This window comes from Schistocerca serialis, chromosome 2, assembly GCF_023864345.2.
Source record: "Schistocerca serialis cubense isolate TAMUIC-IGC-003099 chromosome 2, iqSchSeri2.2, whole genome shotgun sequence".
Taxonomy (NCBI): Eukaryota; Metazoa; Arthropoda; class Insecta; order Orthoptera; family Acrididae; genus Schistocerca; species Schistocerca serialis.
Window position 1 is genome coordinate 853,963,623 of NC_064639.1, and position 21,046 is coordinate 853,984,668.

The 21,046-nt window shown below is 40.2% G+C and overlaps 1 protein-coding gene across 2 annotated transcripts in view; it reads left to right on the plus strand.

Annotated features, from left to right (window-relative positions):
• Positions 1-21,046, plus strand: part of LOC126458153 (torsin-1B-like) — a 99,257-nt gene that overhangs the window by 30,245 nt on the left and 47,966 nt on the right. For both annotated transcript variants that reach the window (XM_050095014.1, XM_050095015.1), the window contains one exon: positions 10,735-10,886. In XM_050095014.1, coding sequence (XP_049950971.1) covers positions 10,735-10,886 — 152 coding nt within the window. The remainder of the gene's footprint in view (positions 1-10,734; positions 10,887-21,046) is intronic.

Sequence of the window (21,046 nt, forward strand, 5' to 3'; positions counted from 1 at the left end):
AGTCTTCTTTGAAGAGAGTGAGACCTAATTTCATTGACTATCTTCACAACAGTTTTCATAGTTTCATTCAAATTTAAAAACTTTATACAATGAACTGCTAGTATAAAATATAGTGATACATTAAAAACTGTGGGAAACTTTCATCTCTTCAGCACTGAGCAAGAAAGCCAGTTTTAGAACCTCCTAAGGCTCGAGTGCCATCTGTGGTAATGTTTACAAACTTGTGGATAGGTATTCTCTCTCAGACAGGATGAATTGCTTCTTGGAAAATGCATATATTCATTGTACAAAAACTGGTAACTGAGCAGTGCTTGTTGCATCATCAGACTCATGTAATAGTATTGAAAAATAAAACACTCATCCAAGTCTGTCCTCAATTCAGAAGAAACATCATTAGATATTGTTTAAACTTATCTTGTGACTGTTCTTGACAAAAGTTGAAGGTATTCAACGGCAAACACTATTTCAAGACTCATTTTTAAAATTTTGAAACAACTCATCAGCAGCTTCTCGAAATGCTTCTTTTATGAATTCACTGTCTTCAAAGGGTTTTGCCAGTACATCTGAAACACGATAAGAAGCAAGAATGGCAGCAACACTTTTATCCAGCAGTTTTGTGAACTGATTTTGCTGAAAACTTAATTGATTTGTATGAAGGAAACTTGGCATTCACACAGTTTTGAAATGTCTCCCATGTTTATCTTTTTCACAAATACAATAGCAGCTTGACACAATAAACAAATGCCGTGCCTTTCTTTCTGATACAAAAAAAATTCATGTTGCTATTTTGAATGAAAATGATAAATTTTATGTTTCTTTGATACACCACTCATTATGCCTGAAATCGTTGCGCTGCATATTATATCCTTGATATAAGATTGCATTTGAAGATCTTATTCACAAAATCTCCCTGATGACCAAACATGATCTTTGAGATAACATTCACTTTGTTGTGGTGAATTGTGACAACATTCTCACAAAGTGTGTCATCGTGTATACATGCTCAGTGCTGACAGCAAACACAAATTATTTACAGCACTCTACCTCTCTCCGTTCCACACACTATTACAGTGCAAAAGTTGGTAGTGCACCACAACAGCATGTAACTCACGGACTTGTGGCCAACATCTCTAACTGGTTTTTGCAGATTGCCTGTAACTGCAATGTTGTCTTTCTGGATGGTTGGAGAGACAACACTGCTGTTACAGGTGATCTGCAAAAACCAGTTATAGATGTTGGCCACTGATACAGTGTGTATGTGGATGGTGTGAACCTTCTTGGCACCAGCTAAGGCCTGAAGATAGTGCATTGAAGTGCCAGAACTGGAGCCATACTATAAATGGCTTCATAAGGACAGCTGTAGGTGTTTCATTTTCTTACATAGTGGATGGCCGAAGTCTCCCAGACCTTCGATCACAAAGATGGACATACAAAAACTTCAGATGAGTAGGGTAGCAGCAAGTACTCTTGATGTATGGTTACTTTAGGCCTGTAACATTATCTTATTGTAATGGTAGCTTTATAAGATGAATCCCCAGATCCCCATGTACCGCAAGCAACTACCTTTTGCTGTAGCTGAGCAAACGTTGTCTGGCATTATGTTCTTGCTTCTCTGCCTTCCATGATTCACTTTTGTTGCACTGCCCTTCATCTACAGAGACTGCTATATTGATCCACTGCACCTTCAAAACAGGAAACTTAGTTTGCTGCAGTAGTTTATTTCAGTCAAAGGGTTGATATACTGATGAGCTCACTGTGACTGTAAGGGTTTAGCAAACCTACCTGACATTTATTTTTGTGTTTTTATGTTACTCTGTAAACGCTGTAAGTTATTCACAAAGCTACTATCACTTAACTGGCATCATGTGATGAGATAAATCTGTAAAATAATGCCCAGGATGGAATAATAACAATATGAGAAGGATAGATTGCTACTCAGCATATAGACAGGTTGTGTCACAGGCAGGCATAGTGAAAAAGACTGTTAAATTATTAAAGCTTTCAGACAGTCCTTCTGCAATAGAAAATACACCCACAGTCACTCAACCACAAAACACACAAACACACACACACACACACACACACACACACACACACACACACACACACACACAGATATGGCCACTGTATTGGATAACATCATATAACAAATAAATCACACTCTCCGCCAGGATTTCAGTTATATGTCATTGTGCTCTGAAATGAAGAATATCCTCCCCACCATCCTCCTCAGTCCCTACTCCAGCCCTATTCCCAACCCCTTGCCTCATGCTCATATCCCTGTAATAACCTAAATGTGAGATCTGTCCTACGCATCCTCCCATTACTACCTCCACACCTGTCACAGGCATCTCCTACTCTGTCAAAGGCAGGCCCATATGTGAAAGCAGCCATGTGATCTACCATTTAAGCTGCAAACACTGTGCTGCTTTCTATGTGGGCATAATAGTTAATGGTCTATCTGTCCACATGAGTGGCCACCACCAAACTTTAGCCAAGAGACAGCTGGACCACTAAGTTGCAGAACATGCCATCCAACATGAAGTGCTTCTCTTTAATGACTGCTTCACAGCCTGTGCCATCTGGATTCCTCCTACCAATACAAACTTTCCTAAATTGCCCTGCTCCCACTCCAGTACTGTGCACATCTATACCCCCAGCACACCTACAAGTCCTTTCCCCTATTCACCTACAACCACACCATACTCCACAAGCCACAGAATGGTGTATGGTACTTTTGTACCACTAACTGAGCCATCCAACCCTGTTCTACTCGAGAATAGTGCATGAGAAGAATGATGGTTGGTAAGGCTTTGTATTGGCTCTAATTTCTTGAATTTTCTTCTCGTTACCATTATGCAGTATGTAATATGTTGTCCAACTCTTCCTGGAAAGTTCTCCCTCAAAATTGTAATAGTAAATCTCTCTGTGAAGCACAATGCCTCTCCTGTAATGTCTGGCAATGGAGTTTGTTGAGCACCTCCGTAATGCTCTTGTGCCAGCTGAACAATCTCGTGACAAAATGCACTGCTCTTTGTTGGATCTTCTCTATCTCTTCCATCAGTCCTGTCCAGTAGGGATCCCAGGTCGATGAATAACACTCAAGAAATGGTTGAACAAGTGCCTTATAAGCTACTTCCTTTGTGGATGAGTTACATTTCCTTAAGATTCTTCCTTGAATCTGCACCAGCTATTTGTTTTATGTGGTCATTCGAACACTTAAGATTGCTTTGGATAGTTACTCCTAGATGTTTTATGGTAGATACTGTTTTCAGCAGTTTGTCATTAATAGTGTAACTGTACAGTAGTGGATTTCTTTTCCTGTTTATGCCAATACGTTACATTTATTTACATTCAGGGTCAGCTACCAGAGCCTGCACAATTCATCAATTCTGGGGAAGTCACTCTGCAAATGCATTACTATCTTTCGGTGTTGCTACTTTGTTATAGACAACTGCATCATCTGTGAACACCCTCAAAGCCTATCATACTTCCTTCAAATACTCCAGAAATTGCCTTTACATCTGTTGATTTTGTACCTTAAGAGCATATACAGGGCCTCCAAGGCCCTTGTATGTCTTCATTTTTTAAAAAAATTCTGTAATTTTTGTTTGATTTCAAACTGCTTTCCAGTACTCTTTCACTAATACTGTGACATTCCTCCTATCAAGTCTGAACAAGAAATCTTTTTAAGTTTTTTGTATAATTCAATATGTTTACCCATACACCTTGAATGCATAAGCAGGGCTTCAGAAGCCCTCACACATTTATAAATGTTCTTTAGCCTATATTGTCTTCAACATTTGTTTGGGAGCAGTTATTAATTCAACAATAACTGTAGTGGTACTTCCAGCAACAGGAGTGCCAACAGCAGCAGTAGCTGTAGTAGTAATAGTATAACTAAAAAATAATACACACTACTTTCACATATTGGCGATGTCGGTGTATTATTGATCTTTTTGCTATCAAATGTTTTATTATTGCATAGTATTGTTATCCTGTGCTGCTCTTGTCAGCCTCATTGTTACTGTAGTTTGTTTGTTGCTGCAAGGCCCATATTGTTAAGAGTATGACTCGTTTAGTGCTGCACAAGCTGCTGTTCAAGAGACATGCCTTTTGCTATGGCTTCGACATACAAAGCAAGAGAGTCAGTACGTGCAAATGCAGCTAATTTTGAAAGTGTTGTGGCTCAGTGGTTTGAAGATGATGATTCTTACGAGGAAGGAAATATTTTTGAAGATGCAAGTAGTGAAGAATCAGCGAACGAACCTGCAGATGTGAATACTGAGGCAGATGACAGTCCTTCCGATAATATTACTTCATCAGAGTCTGAAAATGAAGAGCCACTACAAAAAGGTATAGGAGACAACACATACATTAGTCGGAATGGAACGATTTGGAAATTAGATCCTCCTGCAACTTTTCGTACGCCTGTCCATAATATCGTAAAGCAGGTACCTGGTCCTGCCCGTGGTTTGAAAACCTGTAAACATAAGGATGCCTGGGACTATTTCATCTCCAAGTAAATACTAGAGGAAATCACCAACTGCACAAATATTTAAGGCAGAAGAGTGGCTGCTTTACGTGGTAAAACATGGAAAAACATTTCACTTGCTGAAATGGAGGGTTTTCTTGGTCTTTTACTGCTTTCTGGTGTTGCGAAGAGTTGGGAGAGTTGGGATGTCCTTATTAGAGAATTATTCTTGGATGAAAAGGCAAATCCTACATATAAGGCCACCGTATCAGTAAATAGAGTCGAGGATATAAGGAGAATGATTAGATTTGATGACAGGCATACCCGTGAAGCTCGATCTACAGATGGCAAACTTGCAGCTGTTCGCTACATATGGGAACTATTTCTTGACAAGTGTAGAAATAGAATGATTCCCAATGATTCGCTCACAGTTGACGAACAGGTAGTCCCATTCCGTGGAAGATGCATCTTCACACTCTAAACCAGCCAAGTATGGCATAAAAATATTTTGTTTGTGTGATGCTACATCTGCATATGCTTTAGACGGAATTGTTTACACGGGAAGGAAGCCCCATGAATCTATTCAGAAAAATCTTGGATAGAATCTGGTGAAAGATCTTGCTAAAAGCATTGAAGGATCATCAAAAAATATTACTGTTGACAACTTCTTTACTAGTGTGCAGCTGGCAGAAGAGATGCTTCAGAAGCAAATTACAGTGGTGGGAATAATCAAACAAAATAAACCAGAAATTCCTAATGAGATGAAACCATCTGCCTCAAGAGCGATTCATTCCTCTTTGTTTGCATTTAGAGGTGACATTACAATGGTGTTATGTTTCCAAAAAGAAAAAGTATGTAGTTCTCATGTAGTTCTCATTAGCACAATGCATCACGACAGAAACATTGATGAAACTTATGCAAAAAAGAAACCAGATATAATAAAGTTCTGTAATTCTACGAAGGGTGGAGAAGATCAAATGGTGCAGAAAATCCATTATTACACTTGCAAGAGACAAACAAAAAGATGGTCATTTGCATTATGGATGAATATGATGGATGTAGCAAGCAATGAACAGGGAAATTTTATTTTTCGCCCAACATCTGACATACCATAGTGGAAGAAGTGATAAAAGGCGTTTGTTCCTAAGAGATTTAGCAGAGGAAATGGTAAGACCACTACTGGAATTTCGTATTCAGATCCCTAATCTTCCAAAGAAAATCGTTGATGCCATGCAAAGATGTGGTGTTCAAAAGATGTCATATTGCCGAACCAACTGCATGTTTCAGGAAAGAGAAGAAGATACAATTATTGTCCATATAATAAACATAGGAAAAGTGCTATGACATGGATTAAGTGTAAAACCAACATCTGTAAGGAACACAGTGGCATTCTTTGTGCTTCTTGTTTGTCACATGTTGAAAACTAAGAAAAATGCTATTTTATGTGAACAATGAATAATAACTTTTTGTCAAAATATTGCCTATATACATAATATTGTGAATAATGAGTATGTTTTAATTGACGAAATTGGTTGTAATAAATGTTATAAAATGAAAACTGCAACTTATAAGTGAATTAATAAAATTATTTGTATATGTTATGTAAATGGATGTAACTAATAAAAATTCACTCTTAAGAGTTTTTTTCAAAAATTAATAAAATGTTAATCATGCCCACCAGATCCTGTTACGGTATCTTAGGAATCTTTCAATATGACAATAAATTTGACAGAAATAAATTTAACTCCAAAGAATGATTATAGGAAAAGAGGAAAATTTTTAATTAGGGCAGGGCCTTGGAGGCCCTGCATATGCATTCATGTGTGTTTTTGGCACCATGCATCCCGGGGTTAAGAGCGACATGTTGAGCTCTATCTGCATCTGCAAGTAAGTCTTGAATCCAGTCACAAATCAGCTCCAATACTTGATAAGCTGTTTTTTTTTTGTTTTTTTTTTTTTTGTTTGTCCCCGTCCCCCCCCCCCCCCTCCCCCCCGACTAAACGGAAGAGTGGGTCAAGTGCCTTTCTGAAGTCAAGGAACATGGCATCAACTTGAGTGCCATTGTCTACGGCACTGTGAATCTCATGGAGGAACAAAGTGAGCTGAGTTTCGCAGGATCTCTGTTTGTGGAATCGACGTTGATTTTTATAGAGGAGATTTTCATTCTCCAAGAACATGATTCTTGAATTAAAGCTTGTTCCATAATTCTACAATAGATTGATGTCAACGATGTATGTCTATAATTGTGTACATCTGTCCTACTGTCCCTTATAAAAATGGGAATGACCTGGGCATTCTTCCAGTTGCTAGGTATCCTTCATTGCTCAAGTGATGTATGATAAATCACTGCTAGAAGGGGAGCAAGTCCTTTTGCATAATTTTTGTGGACTCTTATAGGTATCTCATCTGGTCCTGACATATTTCCAATAATAAGCAATTTTAGTTGTTTTTCTATTCCGCAATTGAGTATCTCAATATCTGCCATTTCAATGTTCATACAATGATTGAAAGAAGGGACTGTTTTGCAATCTTCAGTGGTGAAACAATTTCAGAAGGCCGAATTCAATATTTCGGCCTTCTCTCTTATCTTCCATTTCAGTGCCAGTATGGCCACTGAGTGAGTGAATAGATGATTTTGACACACTTACTGATTTTACATAAGACCAAAGCCTCTTAGGGTTTGTACTCAGATCAGTTGACAAAGTTTTAATTTCAAAGTCATTGAACACTTCTGTCATTTATGCTTTGTTTAGCTTTTGTTTGTCAGCTAGGCTTTTACTTCTCTTGAATCAGAGATGAATTTCTCTTTGTTTACATAGCACTTTTCTAACGTGACTATTAAACCATGGTGGGTCTTTCCAATCCCTTAAGACCTTGCTCGGAACATATGTGTCGAGGTCATGTTGCTCAATTCCTTTCAATTTTTTCCATTTGTTTTCTACATCTTTGTCCTCATCACCGAATATTTGATGCTGACATCTCAGATACTCCGAAATTTGTATCCTGTGACTCTTGCTAAGCAAAAATATTTTTCTGCCTTTCTTAACATTCTTTGTAAGACCCATTGTCATAGATACTGTCATAGCCTTATGATCACAGATACCTTCCTCTGCGTTAACTGATTTGATAAGTTCAGGTCTGGTTGTTTCCAGGAGGTGTAAGAAATTACCCTCACAAGTTAGTTCTGTAACTATCTGCTCAAAGTAATTTTGGGACTGGACATCAAGAACAATGTCACATGAATCACTGTCTTTGGCACCAGTTTTGGTGCTCATTTTCCGATAGTCCTTTTTTTTGCCTATCTGTGAATCACACCCAAACCTCCAGATCTCAGACACTCAGATTTGTACCAAACACTGATTTAGTTCATGCTGTGTGCTGTCATCCAGTAGCAGATGTGTAAATGGTGATTAAAACTAACACCAGAACTACGAAGTATAGGAAAACCTTATCTGTGAGCTGCGAATGTCAAGATTATTGATAGATGAGTTGGTAGAGCGTCACATCATTGTACTAAAGGTCCCGCGTTCGAAACATACTAATGACAATTTTTATTTAACAGTTTACGCATGAAATTGCTGTATGGGAGTTTATGTGTGAAATTGTTATATGGGAGAACATTTTTTCTGACATCAGAAAGGACGTTTCGGAGTTTGTAGCACTGTTCTTTTGGCAGTCTGCTTTCACTTCATTAGTTGAAAGTAGCAAACCTATAGCATACATTTGTATAGATAACACCACATCTGTGTGTACAAATGTACTGTACAGGTTTGCTACTTTCAACTAATGAATCGAAAGCAGACTTGCAGAAGAAAAGTGCTACAAACTCCGAAACGTCCTTTTAGATGTCAGAAAAATGCTCTCCCGTATAACAATTTCATGCGTAAACTGTTGAAAAAAATTCGCCATCGGTGTGTTTTGAACTCGGGACCTTTAGTACAAAGATCTGATGCTCTACCAACTCACCTACCAGAGATCTTCCCATTTGCAGCTCACAGATGCGCTTTTCCTATACTCTGTAGTGCTGGGGTTACTTTTAATTACCATTTACAGATGTTCTGCTGGACGACAGCACACAGCACAAACTAAATTGGTGTTTTGATTGATACTCTATCGGCACACATCATTTGGTACCGATCTGAGTGTCTGACATCTAGATGTTTGGGTGTCAGCTTCTCCTTTAGATGGTGAGTACCAATTATCCTTTTCATAATATATGGGTATGGATGATATGATTGCTCAACAGAAATTAGGAAAACAATTGCAATGGCAAAAGAAGGATTCAAGAGGAAACAGAAATTACTTTGTGGACCACTAGGCAAAGATCTGAGGAAAAGACTTGCCAAATGTTACATCTGGAGGGTTGCACTGTATGGTGCGGACACCTGGACATTGAGGAAGGAAGATGAAAGAAGATTGAGGCACTAGAGGTATGGATATGGATAAGAATGGAATAAGTGAAATGGGAAGACCCAGTAAGGAATGAAGAAGTATTAAGAAGAGTTGGGGAAGAAAGAAACATGCTGAAAGTCATCTGAAAAAGAAAACGGAACTGGATTGGACATTGTTTGAGGGGAGACTGTTTATTGAAGGAAGGAATAGAAGGAATGGTGGAGGGAAGAAAGGGAAGAGGAAAAAGAAGATATCAAATGCTGGACAATATCAAAGGAGACAAATATTCAGAAATGAAAAGACTGACTGTGGACAGACAAAAGTGGAAGAGACTTAACCCATGACAAGACCTGCGTTAAGGCAGAACACCATACTACTACTACTACTACTACTACTACTACTTTTCATAATATTGTTACATTCCGACCTGGATTTTCCAATGTTTGATAAACTTCAGTAAGCGATACTAATTCTGGGATCTTTTCGTGGATGTTCCTACAGTTTTCTAAAATCGTATTAACCTTTTCTAACTCTGATCTGTGCAGGGATGAACACTCTCTGAGGCTATTGTGGCTAATTTATCAGGAAAATCTTTTTTGATCCCAAGGAAGGGTTTCTCTGATCTAAAAAAGCCCCTTGTGCACACCACATCTACTTTGCTATCTTAGTAACTGCTTCCTGTGTGTAGTGCACACCTGACATATTAAGATGCATACTACAATTCTGCTCCCGATAGCGGAATTCAAGAAATTCACATCCACTACCATCGCAGAGTCATCTGAACCTCTGGTTTAGATCTTTCACTTTGCTCCAAACCAGAGGACTGCAATCAATCCTGGGTGTACGGTGCTACAAATAAACAGCTTAGCCTGCACCTCACATGCAGTGCTGGTTGCCTCCACCAAATCAGCCATCTACTGAAAGGAGCCAAGGATGCCCTCAGAACTCAAGCAGCAGGTGTCATTCGTGCCACATGTGCCACTATGTGCAGCCGGTTGCACCCAGTGCAGTCGATAGCCGATGACAGGGCCTCCTCTGCATCGCTGATGAGTCCTCCCAGCAAACATACCAAGTGCACACTGGCAGTCCATTTCTCTCCTCCTCCTCACCCCTTCTCCCTCACTTTTTCCTGAGCACAGCTTCCTGATGCTTACCCTGTCCCCACCCTGTCCCTGCACACCCTGCTGGGCAGCATTAGCATCTTCCTCCACCTGTACACTACTGTCCCTCCCTCTTCCTGCCTCATGACTCCTGTTACCTCCACCACCCATCCCTGATTGTTGTCCTGTCAGACACAGTTGCAGTCAGGCTCTAGCACCCTGAAACAGTGACCATGTGTGTGGGATTGTGCTTGTATGGATGTGTGTGTTTTCTACTGCAGGAGGAGGACCTTGTTCAAAAGCTTTAATATTTTAGCAGTCTCTTTAATTGCACTTCTCTGTGACTCTATGGTAACTAGCAATATATCCTTTCCATATTATAGATACATAAAAAAACATTTTGTGTTTTTTTAGTGGAAGGTGAGAATTTTGAGTAACAGTTAACTTCTGTTTTCCATGTAGTGTTTTATTCAAAAGTACAGTTATTTATGATGTTTGCTGTACATAACATGGAGTTCAGTTTAATATCAGAAATTACATTTTCCTTGACAGTAAATTAATAGCTAATTACTCTTACAGACAAGTGAAAAGAAATGTCTGAATAATTCCATGTGTTGTGAGAGTTATGTAGAAGAAAATCCAAATTTGTAGGCATTGGACTTCACGATGACCTTTTGATAAAAACAACTCCCTACATATAGGCATAGAACATTTTGATTCCTAAGTGTATTATATTTGGTTTTATGGTATAAACATTATATTCTACAGGAGCAGTTAGCATCTTGGGTCAGAGGCAATGTGAGCAACTGTGCTGCATCACTATTTATTTTTGATGAAGTGGACAAAATACCACCAGGAGTATTAGATGGTATCAAACCTTACTTAGATTATCACAACAACATTGATGGAGTTGACTTCAGGTAAATTTTCTGTGCCATAGTAAGTAACACACTAAACTTCCTGTGGCTCAAGTTATATATAAATAAATGAACATGGTTGTCAAAGTAATATAGTATACTGTATTATGATGCACAGCATCTCTGATAGCAAGTAACATTTTTGTGTCTTGATTATTTTTGGAGTGCAGGAAATTGCTAAGTAGTATATGTGTCACATATAGTGTTCCACACACCGTTGCAGACGAATGTGAAGAAAATGTTGAGATCTCTCTGCCTTTCAACAAGGGGAGGCCACTGAATATGGTTAGTTTGACTGGAAGAGAATAATTTGGTTTGAGTGCCTTCTATCAACTTGATTCTAGTATCAGGTTAGGTTTATGTAGAAAGTTGTGTATCTGATACTTCAACTCTCTCCATTGATGTGGGGATTGACTTCTAATTGTACAGCCTTCAGTGTGTGGTGTTCTGTTGGTTATGTTGTTACTACTGTTGAACAATGAAAGAAGGCAATTTATGGAATGGCCCTTCTAAACCTCCGATGGTTCAAAGGCCCAGGCCCATGTAAAAATGAGCTGCGTGAAATTTAGACTCAGTAGGATAAGGGGATGGGGAATCTCTGACACTTCAAAATCAGAAAATCCACAAAAATAAAACCATCACCTTTGAAAAATATTGCTTCTGCATGTTACACATAGTTTGGGCAGACCGGCTATTGGAAGTGTTTACCTGCTGGTGACAGTAGGCTGTGCAGGCGAACCTCACCGAGCATATTGTGCCACATGTTGTGCCAAGTGCTTAGCTGTTAGCCATCAGTGCCAGCCATGTGTTGAGTTCTTCCTCTGCTCATCTCCACATTCCTCTTCGTCACCAACCACATGCCATTGATTTCTTTATTTGGCCCTCGTTCCAATCTGCTGGAAAGGACTGCCCATCGGTTTCAGCACTGGGCCGTCTTTTTCAGTAAATATTATTATGACATTTGTTACCACTCCACCATGCCTACCAGTGGGGCCTGATTCGTAGTTCTGTCAGCAGGAGGCTCTTGTGTTCGCATTAGATTATACCCCACAGTGAACCCTGTCAGGCCTTCCATTGACAGCACATGAATCCACAACCACCAAGGCGACTGATCTGTTTTTGTGGTGTACCATATTGGCGATCCGGTTGGGTTGGCCAGAGCAGGTCTCTTTGTGCAGGGATTGGGTGCAGCATATGATTTTCCTCCTACGTGATCAGCTCAACGTTGTCCAGGGGGTTGTCATGCTTGCCACAGAGAAGAAATGCTGTCTTGTCTTCAATTAACCAGCATTGCATCCTTGCCTACTCCAGTTGCTGCATGTGTCTCACAGGGGTATGACTCATATGAAGACACCGGTGTGATGTCAGGTCTACTGGCCAATGATTGATTGTGACAATGAACATCTGGTGCATTCTTGGAGGGCTTGTGCACAGAACCAGACTGCACTGGCATGCTAGTTCTCTCCTTGGCCAGTGTTGATCCACCATTGAGACAGAGTGCACATCAATTTTGCTGGCTCCTTTTTTGACCAGCATGTTGCTGTAGGTAGTTGATTCGTTATCCAGTTTTCCATACATAGCCAAGCTGTCCTCCGTGTCATCAACTGCTACAGTTTGCACATTGTTGGTAATTTTTGCCAACAAAGGTCAGCAGTTTGTCTCATGGAAGTTTGATGACTTTCATGGCATGTAATCTGGTTTTTAACCGTGATGGCTACCAGGTGTTGTGATGGGCCTGCAAAAATCGGAAGTTATTTGTGGTGAGTGCTGGTAGGGAGCAGCTGACCCACCACGCAAATAAACTATGCCCATACCCCATTTTGACATCACTGCCATGGTGTGCTGGTGTGCTAGGTGGCAGTTTCAGTCACAAAATTGTTCTTGGTGAGGGCTCCCACTTAAAGCGGTGTGATTCCCCATTGTGGCCCCTTCCTGCACTCCGCCATCCTGGATTTTAATCCACCCTCCTCCTCCTCCACCGCACCCCACCTTCCTTTGCCAGAAGAGGTGGCATAGCCTCCATTGCAGTCAGTGTACACCCCCAGCCCCCTCGCTGCCACAGCTTCCCTGCCTTTCTACTCTTCTGTCAGAACCATAGGCTTTGGCATTGCCTCCTTTGATGGCTGGTCTGCTGTCGGGTTCTCCAGGGGCCTCTTGGGTTCTGTGCTGGAGGTCACACTCAAGGCTGTTAATTTCTGGGGCTGTGTGGTTTTTTCAGGGAGAGGGTTTAGTAACCCCGTCAGACATCAAGATAGAGGCAGATGAGCTGGTGAGCTGGCATGGGTAGCACAGTAGCATAGTGCAGAAATCTGCCATGAAAGGCACATGCGACGCATAGTACGGGCAGACATGTTGGCGGAGGTGTTTAGGTGTGAGTGGCAGTAGGCTGTGCAGGCCAGTGCTTACTCAAGGTTCGTCCACCATGAACCTCACCTGTTATATCATGTCATGTGTTGTGCCATGTGCTTCGCCATTAGCTGTCTGCACCAACCGTGTGCTGAGTTCTTACCTTGCTCATTCTAAGTGGGGCCCAACACTCTGCTTCCAATAGATTGACTCGCGTGATGAATTCATTTCTCTCTTGCATGGTTCTGTTTCCTGGGTATAGTGGAGCACTCTCATGAAATGTAATGAAGCGGCCTTGTCATGCGTGTTCAGACACTAAACAACCCAACTCAGACCGCCACACTAGTGTGTCACCTTTGAGGGAACGTAGCAGGGTTGATGTTCAATGTCATGGCCTACAGTTTGTTTACTGGAGAAAATTATTTACTCATGTGGCACTCTCATGAAATAACTGGAAGCAAACTAATGTCTGTGAAATAAATATTAATTGTTCTTTTCCACAGGTTGTGGGTGTGTAAATTAACCATGTGTCACATTGCCACTCTACTTGTGTGGAGAGTGTTGGTTCATTGGGAAAAAGAATGAATTCTGATACAGTAATTGAAAACTGCATTCAAAAATTAGATCGGTGGTATCAACAATGGAGGCAAGTACAAAAACATGGTGAAAGACAGTTGACATTTTAAGCCAAAAAGAAACAGACTTTGTTCAAAAAGTTGAAGACTTTTTTTACACAGGCCAAGCTTATCCTTTAAATATCGTTACTATTTAGAAGAAAAACGGTTTTTGATCAATCAGCGGTTAAAATGACGGCCCCAGGCTTCATGAATGAAATTGATTGTCACCTCTTGAGAAAGAGAGAACAACATTTCAGTGAGCAGAGGTAGCTGGGAAGTGACGAGAGCAAATTAAGGTCATTTATTTATGGATATATAACAACTGTAAATGCATTGAAAATAAAAGAAAAGAAAAATTGACTACTCATTTAGTGTTGATAATTTTAATCATATTTTGTTCATAGTTTTTTTTCTCAGACCAACTTGTTGAATTGTGACATCAAGATCAAATAGCTTTGAATTGGAGTTACTTTATTTCAAGGAAAATTCACAAATATTGACTGATAACACTGTCTCAAAAATTCCATCACCGCAATTAAAAAAGAAAAGAGGATGTAAAGCAGTAATGACTCCCACACTTGCTGCTGACTTTGATAAATGTGGGATTGGTGACAGAGAAGCAATTCACATACCGACCATTTTGCAGGCAGCAAGCATTCTGCTCACAAGCCCTGGGAGGAAACATATGAGAAAAGGTCAATTTAAAGATAAGAAATTCCAGTAATTACTTGCGGCCGACTTTGATAAATGTGGGATGGTGACAGAGAAGCATTTCATATCATGGTAGCTACAATCAAAGTGCTAGATCAAGGTACTGACCATTTCACAGTCAGCAGGCATTCTGTTCAAAAGCCTTGGGAGGAAACACATGAGAAAGGGATACTAAAATAAAGAACCAATTTAAGGATAAATTGCATACTGTTAGCATAGTAAACTACTACCAGCAATAGCAGGTAACAATATGAGAAATACTTCATATGATTCTTTCAGATTGGATATGGGTGCTAATGACCTTTCTGCCATGCCCCCACATCACATCATCATCCAAATTGTGGCAGATTCTTGGCATGCCTTCATTGCAGTCTGTGACTAGAGTGGAACTGTTTACAGCTGTGTATGTAACTCTCATTGAATGTGGTCTTCAGTCTTATATTGAAGCATTAGTTGTTGACACAACAGCATCAATTATGTGAACTTTTAGAGGTATGCAGGTTTTGATTGAATTATTTTTTTTTAGAAAAATACCTTTTGTTCATACCTCGTGGGTAAAACCAGTCTCAAGTGTTTCTGAGGAAAAAATTGGCCGTAGAAACACAGGTCCAACTATCACAATCTTTCAAAGCATTCAAAGTACTTTGTGCTGAATTGACAATAGTTTCCTCAAAAATTGATGTTTTCTGAAATTTTACATCCAGCATGGTTTAAAAGATACAGAGAAATTTTTTTTATAATATCTACATCTACATCGATACTCCGCAAGCCACTGTACGGTGCATGGCAGAGGATACCCTTTACCCCCTATTAGTCATTTTCTTTCCTGTTCTACTCGCAAATAGAGCAAGGGATAAATGACTGTCTATATCCCTCCGTATGAGCCCTTACACTTTTTTTTTGTCCTTGTGCACAATGTGTGTTGGCAGCAGTAGAATTACTTGGCAGTCAGCTTCAGATGCCAGTTCTCTATGTTTTCTCAATAGTGTTTCTCAAGACGGACTTCACCTTCCCTCCAGGGATTCCCATTTGAGTTCCCGAAGCATCTCCATAACTTTTTCATGTTGTTCTAACTACTGGTAACAAATCTAGCAGCCCACCTCTAAATTGCTTTGATGTCTTCCTTCAATCCAACCTGGTATGGATCCCACTTACTCACACAGTATTCAAGAATAGGTCACACCGGCATCCTATATGTAGTCTCCTTTACAGGTGAACCACTCTTTCCTAAAATTTTCCCAACAAACTGAAGTTGATAATTCGCCATCCCTACCGCAGTTCTCACATGTGCGTTCCATTTTAGTGTAAAATACAGGGCTATTACAAATGATTGAAGCGATTTCATAAATTCACTGCAGCTCCATTCATTGACATATGGTTACGACACACTACAGATATGTAGAAAAACTCATAAAGTTTTGTTCGGTTGAAGCCGCACTTCAGGTTTCTGCCGCCAGAGCACTCGAGAGCGCAGTGAGACAAAATGGCGACAGGAGCCGAGAAAGCGTATGTCGTGCTTGAAATGAAATGCACTCACATCAGTCAGTCATAACAGTGCAACGACACTTCAGGACGAAGTTCAACAAAGATCCACCAACTGCTAACTCCATTCGGCGATGGTATGCGCAGTTTAAAGCTTCTGGATGCCTCTGTAAGGGGAAATCAACGGGTCGGCCTGCAGTGAGCAAAGAAATGGTTGAACGCGTGCGGGCAAGTTTCACGTGTAGCCCGCGGAAGTCGACGAATAAAGCAAGCAGGGAGCTAAACCTACCACAGCCGACGGTTTGGAAAATCTTACGGAAAAGGCTAAAGCAGAAGCCTTACCGTTTACAATTGCTACAAGCCCTGACACCCGATGACAAAGTCAAACGCTTTGAATTTTCGGCGTGGTTGCAACAGCTCATGGAAGAGGATGCGTTCAGAGCGAAACTTGTTTTCAGTGATGAAGCAACATTTTTTCTTAATGGTGAAGTGAACAGACACAATGTGCAGATCTGGGCGGTAGAGAATCTTCACGCATTCGTGTAGCAAATTCGCAATTCGCCAAAAGTTAACGTGTTTTGTGCAATCTCACAGTTTAAAGTTTACGGCCCCTTTTTCTTCTGCGAAAAAAAACGTTACAGGACACGTGTATCTGGACATGCTGGAAAATTGGCTCATGCCACAACTAGAGACCGACAGCACCGACTTCATCTTTCAACAGGATGGTGCTCCACCGCACTTCCATCATGATGTTCGGCATTTCTTAAACAGGAGATTGGAAAACCGATGGATCGGTTGTGGTGGAGATCATGATCAGCAATTCATGTCATGGCCTCCACGATCTCCCGACTTAACCCCATGCGATTTCTTTCTGTGGGGTTATGTGAAAGATTCAGTGTTTAAACCTCTTCTACCAAGAAACGTGCCAGAACTGCGAGCTCACATCAACGATGCTTTCGAACTCATTGATGGGGACATGCTGCGCCGAGTGGGGGAGGAACTTGATTATCGGCTTGATGTCTGCCGAATCACTAAAGGGGCACATATCGAACATTTGTGAATGCCTAAAAAGACGTTTTGACTTTTTGTATGTGTGTGCAAAGCATTGTGAAAATATCTCAAATAATAAAGTTATTGTAGAGCTGTGAAATCGCTTCAATCATTTGTAATAACCCTGTATGTAACAATAATGGTATAATAATAACAATAATGGAAATTTCCCCCCCCATTAACCATGGACCTTGCTGTTGGTGGGGAGGCTTGTGTGCCTCAACGATACAGATAGCCGTACCGTAGGTGCAACCACAACGGAGGGGTATCTGTTGAGAGGCCAGACAAATGTGTGGTTCCTGAAGAGGTGCAGCAACCTTTTCAGTAGTTGCAGGGGCAACAGTCTGGATGATTGACTGATCTGGCTTTGTAACACTAACCAAACCAGCCTTGCTGTGCTGGTACTGCGAATGGCTGAAAGCAAGGGGAAACTACAGCCGTAATTTTTCCCGAGGGTGTGCAGCTTTACTTTATGGTTAAATGATGATGGCGTCCTCTTGGGTAAAATTTTCTGGAGGTAAAATAGTTCCCCATTCGGATCTCCGGGCGGGGACTACTCAAGAGGATGTTGTTATCAGGAGAAAGAAAACTGGCGTTCTATGGATCGGAGCGTGGATTGTCAGATCCCTTAATCGGGTAGGTAGGTTAGAAAATGTAAAAAGGGAAATGGATAGGTTAAAGTTAGATATAGTGGGAATTAGTGAAGTTCGGTGGCAGGAGGAACAAGACTTTTGGTCAGGTGAATACGGGGTTATAAATACAAAATCAAATAGGGGTAATGCAGGAGTAGGTTTAATAATGAAGAAAAAAATAGGAGTGCGGGTAAGCTACTACTAACAGCATAGTGAACGCATTATTGTGGCCAAGATAGACACGAAGCCACGCCTACTACAGTAGTACAAGTTTATATGCCAATTAGCTCTGCAGATGACGAAGAAATTGATGAAATGTATGATGAGATAAAAGAAATTATTCAGATAGTGAAGGGAGACAAAAATTTAATAGTCATGGGTGACTGGAATTCGATAGTATGAAAAAGAGAGAAAAGGAAACATAGTAGATGAATATGGATTGGGTGTAAGAAATGAAAGAGGAAGCTGCCTGGTAAAATTTTGCACAGAGCTTAACTTAATCATAGCTAACACTTGGTTCAAGAATCATGAAAGAAGGTTATATACATGGAAGAAGCCTGGAGATCCTAGAAGGTATCAGATAGATTATATAATGGTAAGACAGAGATTTGGGAATCAGGTTTTAAATTGTAAGACATTTCCAGTGGCAGATGTGGACTCTGACTGCAATCTGTTGGTTATGAACTGTAGATTAAAACTGAAGAAACTGCAAAAAGGTGGGAATTTAAGGAGATGGGACCTGGATAAACTGACTGAACCAGAGGTTGTACAGAGTTTCAGGGAGGGCATAAGAGAACAATTGACGGGAATGGGGGAATGAAATACAGTAGAAGAAGAATAGATAGCTCTGAGGGATGAAGTAGTGAAGGCAGCAGAGGATCAAGTAGGTAAAAAGACGAGGGCTAGTAGAAATCCTTGGGTGACAGAAGAAATACTGAATTTAATTGATGAAAGGAGAAAATATAAAAATGCAGTAAATGAAGCAGGCAAAAAGTAATATAAACGTCTCAAAAATGAGATCGACAGGAAGTGCAAAATGGCTAAGCGGGGATGGCTAGAGGACAAATGTAAGGATGTAGAGACTTATCTCACCAGGGGTAAGATAGATACTGCCTACAGGAAAATTAGAGAGACCTTTGAAGAAAAGAGAACCACTTGTTTGAATAACAAGAGCTCAGATGGAAACCCAGTTCTAAGCAAAGAAGGGAAAGCAGAAAGGTGGAAGGAGTATATAGAGGGTCTATACAAGGGCGTTGTTCTTGAGGACAATATTATGGAAATGGAAGAGGATGTAGATGAAGATGAAATGGGAGATATGATACTGCGTGAAGAGTTTGACAGAGCACTGAAACACTTCAGTCGAAACAAGGCCCTTGAGTAGACAACATTCCATTAGAACTACTGATAGCCTTGGGAGAGTCAGCCCTGACAAAACTCTACCATCTGCTGAGTAAGATGTATGAGACAGGCGAAATACCCTCAGACTTCAAGAAGCATGTAATAATTCCAATCCCAAAGAAAACCTGTGTTGACAGATGTGAAAATTACCGAACTATCAGTTTAATAAGTCACAGCTGCAAAATACTGACACGAATTCTTTACAGATGAATGGAAAAACTGGTAGAAGCTGACCTCGGGGAAGATCAGTTTGGATTCCATAGAAATATTGGAACACATGGGGCAATACTGACCCTATGACTTATCTTAGAAGATAGATTAATGAAAGGCAAACCTACACTTCTAGCATTTGTAGACTTACATAAAGATTTTGACAATGTTGACTGGAATATTCTCTTTCAGATCCTGAAGGTGGCAGGGCTAAAATACAGGGAGCACTTCTAGCATTTGTAGACTTACATAAAGATTTTGACAATGTTGACTGGAATATTCTCTTTCAAATTCTGAAGGTGGCAAGGGTAAAATACAGGGAACGAAAGGCTATTTACAATTTTTACAGAAACCAGATGGCAGTTATAAGAGTCGAGGGGCATGAAAGGGAAGCAGTGGTTGGGAAGGGAGTGAGACAGGGTTGTAGCCTATCCCCGATGTTATTCAATCTGTATATTGAGCAAGCAGTAAAGGAAACAAAAGAAAAATTCGGAGTAGGTATTAAAATCCATGGAGAAGAAATAAAATTGTAATTCTGTCGGAGACAGCAAAGGACTTGGAAGAGCAGTTGAATGGAATGGTCAGTGTCTTGAAAGGAGGATATAAGATGAACATCAACAAAAGCAAAACGAGGATAATGGAATGTAGTCGAATTAAGTCGGGTGATGCTTAGGGAATTAGATTAGGAAATAAGACGCTTAAAGTAGTAAAAGAGTTTTGCTATTTGGGGAGCAAAATAACTGATGATGGTCGAAGTAGAGAGGATATAAAATGTAGACTGGCAATGGCAAGGAAAGCATTCCTGAAGAAGAGAAATTTGTTAACATCGAGTATAGATTTAAGTGTCAGGAAGTCATTTCTGAAAGTATTTGTATGGAGTGTAGCCATGTATGGAAGTGAAACATGGATGATAAATAGTTTAGACAATAAGAGAATGCCCCTTGGCTCTTATAACTACCCTCTGGTTTCTGTACAAATTGTAAATAGCCTTTCATTCCCTGTATTTGATCCCTGTCACCTTCAGAATTTGAAAGAGAGTTTTCCAGTCAATGCTGTCAAAAGCTTTCTCTGAATCTACAAATGCTAGAAACGTAGGTTTGCCTTTCCTTAATCCATCTTTTAAGATAAGTCGTAGGATCAGTATTGCCTCACATGTTCCAACATTTCTACAGAATCCAAACTGATCTTCCCCAAGGTCAGCTTCTACCAGTTTTTCCATTCGTCTGTAAAGAATTTGTGTTAGTATTTTGCAACCATGACTTACTGAACTCATAGTTTAGTAATTTTCACACCTGTCAACACCTACTGTCTTATGGATTGGAATTATTATATTCTTCTTGAAGTCTGAGGGTATTTCGCTCGTCACATACATCTTGCTCACCAGATGGTAGAGTTTTGTCATGGCTGGCTCTCCCAAGGCTGTCAGTACTTCTAATGGAATGTTGTCTACTCCTTTTGTTGTCTTTCAGTGCTCTGTTAAATTCTTCACTCAATATCATATATCCCATTTCATCTTCATCTCCGTCCTCTTCCATTTCCATAATATTGTCAAATTCTTCATGCAGTATCATATCTCCCATTTCATCTTCATCTGCATCCTCATCCATTTCCATAATATTGCCGTCAAGTACATCGCCCTTGTATAGATCCTCTATATACTCCTTCCTCCTTTCTGCTTTCCCTTCTTTGCTTAGAACAGGTTTTCCATCTGAGCTCT